Source organism: Chenopodium quinoa, unplaced genomic scaffold, assembly GCF_001683475.1.
Source record: "Chenopodium quinoa cultivar QQ74 unplaced genomic scaffold, ASM168347v1, whole genome shotgun sequence".
Lineage (NCBI taxonomy): Eukaryota > Viridiplantae > Streptophyta > Magnoliopsida > Caryophyllales > Amaranthaceae > Chenopodium > Chenopodium quinoa.
The window spans coordinates 851176-856211 of record NW_018742225.1 but is presented as its reverse complement, the minus strand read 5'-3'; the positions used below and the strand labels follow the sequence as shown (position 1 = coordinate 856211).

At 34.9% G+C, this 5036-nt stretch overlaps 1 protein-coding gene across 2 annotated transcripts; it reads right to left on the bottom strand.

Moving 5' to 3' along the window:
- Positions 1-1222: 1222 nt before the first annotated feature.
- LOC110734808 lies at positions 1223-4797 on the bottom strand. 2 transcript variants are annotated; one of them, XM_021914957.1, is made up of 5 exons: positions 4663-4797; positions 4415-4510; positions 4217-4297; positions 3676-3826; positions 1223-1787 (listed from the first exon to the last, which is right to left on the bottom strand). In XM_021914957.1, exons 1-5 carry the CDS (start codon positions 4687-4689, stop codon positions 1462-1464), a joined length of 681 nt encoding a protein of 226 aa, XP_021770649.1. In that variant the 5' UTR covers positions 4690-4797; the 3' UTR covers positions 1223-1461. The 2 variants fall into 2 exon arrangements, with proteins under 2 accessions (XP_021770649.1, XP_021770653.1); XM_021914961.1 differs by having other exon boundaries at positions 4220-4297.
- Positions 4798-5036: the final 239 nt, after the last annotated feature.

Here is a 5036-nt window from a genome sequence, read left to right as displayed (position 1 = left end):
AATCCTATTGATTGCATGTTAGTCAGAAAGCGCACATGAATACTATCAGAATAAAGTAGAGACCTATTATTAGGGAAGGTTCAATCTCTTTTAGGTTGAATTTGTACCTTCATCCCCGAACTACCAGTCATGGTTCCAGACGTATTGGAGTTGACGATCTCCTGGATCGTTAAGGGGTGTAACCTTCACCTCGTGAACGGTTTACAAGTTCCTAAAACTTGTTGGCGACTCTTTTGCTCTATCTTCTTTCCCTTTGAACACTGTACTTTAGTGTATGATCACAGTGGGGTTCGAGCTAGGGGTATTGCTTGAAATATTCCCTACAATTAGTAACCTTTATTTCACCCATATTAAGCTTTGAACACACAGACGATGGCATTACACTGACACTGGCACCTAAATCACATAAAACTTTATCAATAAAAACATTTCCTATATGACAAGGTATAGGAAAACTACTAGGATCCTTTAATTTTGGTGGAGGTTTATTTTGTAGTAAAGCACTACAGTCTCAACCTCATTAAAGGCTTTCTTCCTAGTCAGTATCTCTCGCGCACGGTTGGGCTGCACTCCAATTTTCTAATCGCGCCCAGTTGAGCGGTTCTCGCCCGGCCGGGTGCCCGGACCTTACTTCTTTGAATTTCAGTAGAAGGGCTCCAAGTATTTTAATTTTTTTTTTTTTTTTTGTATATTAAACTTGATAACTACTGTATTTATTTTTAATTCTAAATCCATTAGTATTATTCCTTTCTTCTCTAAAAAAAATAAAATAAGTATTATTTTTGTTCAATCTTTAGCAATTACTAACAATATACAGTATTTATTTTCCGCATTTACATTGTAAATAATACGAGTACCAAGTTCACCACATTAATTTCCTCCTGACATTTTTATCGTAAAATTATTTTTTTAAAAATTAATATTCATATAATGTATAATGAACAAGGCTCACATCACTATGTTTTTTCCTAAAAAATGACAAGAATTTTGAACATTTCATTTACTCTTCAGCTTTGTTGGTATGGCTGCTTAGTACAGACCTGCAAACTAAACTACATGCGACAGATGTGGGGCACAAGGCTTTAAGTACGAACACTATGCTTCAGTGATGAGGAAAAAGATGAACCTTAGTAGATGATGCTTTGTGCTGCTACCGTAATTCTTGAAATTAAGGGATTTTGCTAAACAACAGCCACTTTCTAGTGTTTTCAGAAGTGAACCATAACAATAAGCAATACAACGTAATAATTCATTCATTCTAATCAATACAAGGCTTCAAGCCATAAGGGATAATTTCTGTTACAAGATTAACTGCAGAACTTCACATTCAGCATCCTATTTCGTAAGTAGCACAAGTCCTAAGCCTTTTCAAAGTACTGAAACTTATGATATCTCAGACTATCAAGGTAACAAGTTTTACAGAAAAATGAGGAGTTATATACAAGTAATAGAAAAGTTCAGTCAAACAACATCTAAAGGCCCGACATCCCACCTAGATTTTCGCTTCCTTGGCCTCTTTCCAGTCCTCCAGCTCAGAACAGGTGCAGGAGTTAATAGAATAATATCTTCATCAGTGTTGGGACCAATCCAACCATAGCAAGGTCTGCGTGTACTGGGTGCAATCTTTTCCTGACGAACATGCTCAATTCCAGGTGGAATTGGAAGCGTATAAATTGAGGGAAAAGGTAAACTATTTTCCTGATCTATGAGGATAGCATTAGCCTGGTTTACTTCGATTTGGCTTGGGCTCTTCGCACTCTCAGCAAGTGATAAAGAGGGCTTATGCACTGTAAATACAAATTAAAGACATAGTAAGCACCAACCCAACAAAAAGTAGCTCACGCCTGTAACTTACAGCACAGAAGGTTACTCTTTTTTATGGTAAACACTATTTGTAAGATCCAAATGTGAAATAATTAGCAGTTTTAGCCCAAAAAAGGGTGCAATCAGGATGAATCATTGTTTCTAAATTACATAACTGACTAGGTAGAATGAGCATAAATTTGATTCATGAAACTGAAATGGACATAAGCAGAAAGGTGTGCAGCAAATTGTCAGGCTAATAAATCTGTAAGTTAAAATCAACAGCTCTTTAAATGACTCAATGCAGATGTGTACTACAATAAATTGATGCCTTGTTCGAAATGGAAAATCCATGATACCCAATCATTTTATGTACAACCATCATTTAATAGTCCATCACTAATGAAATCAGAATTAGAGCTTGATGAGGTCTAGTTCAGCACTTCAGACACCCTCCTATAATGGGAAGCAACTATAAAAGAAAACATTTTAATCAATATCTGGTGGTATTGAATGGGGTGAATGATGTCTAGCAGCCACTTTTCTAATTTTTAAAATTGAACAGTAGACAGATACATGAAAATATGAGCTGAGCATTGCATCACCTTTAGTATTACTATAAAATAACATAGTGAAAAGCTGGCTCGACAAATGCACGAAGGTACAAAAGATACCATTTGTTTCTCGGGTACAAGAAAGATATCACATTGAGTGAATATAATAAAAGCACAACTCAGGAGGGAAGCAACTCTAGATCTCACCACCTGCGAATCTTTTCACAAGTCCACTCCCCACTAGAAAAATAATAGGAAAAAATGATACTGAAGTTAATCAACCACTGTGGCAGTATCACTCTGCAGCGTGAGCTAAAAATTTGCAGATGAAGATACCTCAATGAAATCTTTCTCTCTTTCTGACCAGCCACGTCACACACCCAAGCTTCTCATTTAACAACCAAAATTCCGTTAAACAAATAGAACCACCGAACAAACACAATAATAAAAATATTTGCCCCCCATGGCCCTCAGCTGAGATGGGTACGAAGTGCCTAATCTGCAATTTGTGTTAAATTAATCTAAGAAATAAGTCCAAACAAAATCTATTTGGGCAACTCAATGTGACATTGAAGAGATTCTTGGAAGTGATGCTCTGTTTCAAGGTGCTTATAAATTGAGTTATTATTGAATACACAGGAAGAAATGATTATCAACCACTCATATAACAGGTAAAAAAATTCCTAAATCAAGTAGAACAAAGTAAAATCAAACAAAACAATTAAACAATCTTTCTATTAAAAAATTAGTAAATAAAAGTCATTTTAACACAAAAAGCCAAAAAGATGGAAAATGGAAGGCCTCTCCCAACAATCCTCCTGGTAGAAAATGTTATACCATTAAACCAGAACAAGGCAAAGAAGAGAAGGAAATATGGCTCATGAATCTCCAAAGGCTCATATAGAAAGTATGTGTTCCACAAAACACCCTAGAGGCATCCCAAGTACAAAATATTTAAAGCCACTTATCACCAAGGAGCTGTTTCAATATGCCAAACTCCTAAACCACAAGCTCCCCACAGCCCTACCCCGCCCCACACCTCCTCTCCAAATTAGATAATCCTTATTTACTGCAAATCAGAGATATTTTCATAAAATTCATGCTAATACAATTTGAATTAAAAGGGAAAAAATCCTATGCTTAATCATGACAACTTACTACCAGGCTGATATTAAAGGGGAATATGAACAGATATTCCCATAAACTAACAGTTTATAAAATATATAATATAGGATATTATTCACTATGTTCTCATCTCAGAAGCAAAATGTAACATAAGTCTGAAGACAACACAGAAAGAACAAAGAAATCCTCTTACCTGCAACAGGTTCAGAACTTGCCAAAGGAGTATCAGTTGCCACGAGAGTACTATGGTTAGAGCATAAGGACTCACTGGGTTCACCAGAAGGTCCAGCCTCCTCCGGCTCATCCTCCCCACCTTCTTGACATCTATCTTCATTCGGCGATTCCTGCAATGCATACATATAAACATCATCATTAAATAGTCCTCTCCTAGCTCAAAACACGGTACCAGCAACTATAGCATCTCAACAAACAAATTAAAAAACGCTTGTAAAGACAATAGCTTTTCAATTTACATACTTCATATTATCTTGTAAAGACAATAGCTTTTCAATTTACATACTTCATATTATTATAAAGTCCCAAGTCCTCAAAAACAATAGCAAAATCAGCAATCAGAGTGTGACAATTATATTATAATCATTATAACCAACAATAAACACCAAAAAAATATCATTATAAACAACAGAAATGAAACAAGAAAATAACCATTTAGTAAATAAGAAATCAAGGGCAATAATTCAAGAAATGGATAACAAAAACAAGAAATTGGGTACCACAGGAGGTTCCAGTATATACTCAATCAGCAACTTGTAAGAGGCCTCTTCAATAAAAGGCCACCCTTCTTCACCATACTCCTATAATCACCAAAAATAAAATAAAAAACCCAGAAATTAATTGATTAAAACAGACAAAAAAAATTTCAATAAAATAAAGCATAGAATTTGATCAATAATTTGGTGAAATAGACTTACTTTGAGCAATTTATCAACATTCATACGAACAATTTCAGGCGAAAATCCCATTGGTTTTAAAGCATCAATGGCAGCATCAATACGTTTAAGACCCACCTACAAATTTGCAACAAATTTATGCAAAAAATTAGGGAAAAAAATAAAAAAATAAATAAAAATAAAAAAAAAAACCAAGAAAAAAGGGGGAAAACCAGTTGAAATAACAAGAAAAGATTGAAATGGAAGTAAGATGAGAAAGAGAAAAGCACCTTGCGAGGTCTTCCGCGTCGAGCCATGGATATTGCAGAGAAATGAGAAAACTTCGAACACAATACTTGTTTGAGATTTTGGCAATTGTGGGTGAGTAAGAGGAGAGAGAAAGAATGAGAATATGGGACTACTCCCTTCGTTTTTATACATCTGGAGTTTTAGAAGAAATTAATAAAATACGAAAGTATTGAGGTTGGTGAAAGAATAAAAAATTGTAATGAATCAAAAGTAGTGGACAGAATTGAAGGAGAGAGAATATAAAATTAATATTGTTGGGTCCACTTGGTGAGAGAAAGTAATAAAATATTATATAAGTTTTCCAAATAAGGAAATGGAGCAAGTATTTAAAAACGGCCGTAAAAGAAAAGTGGAG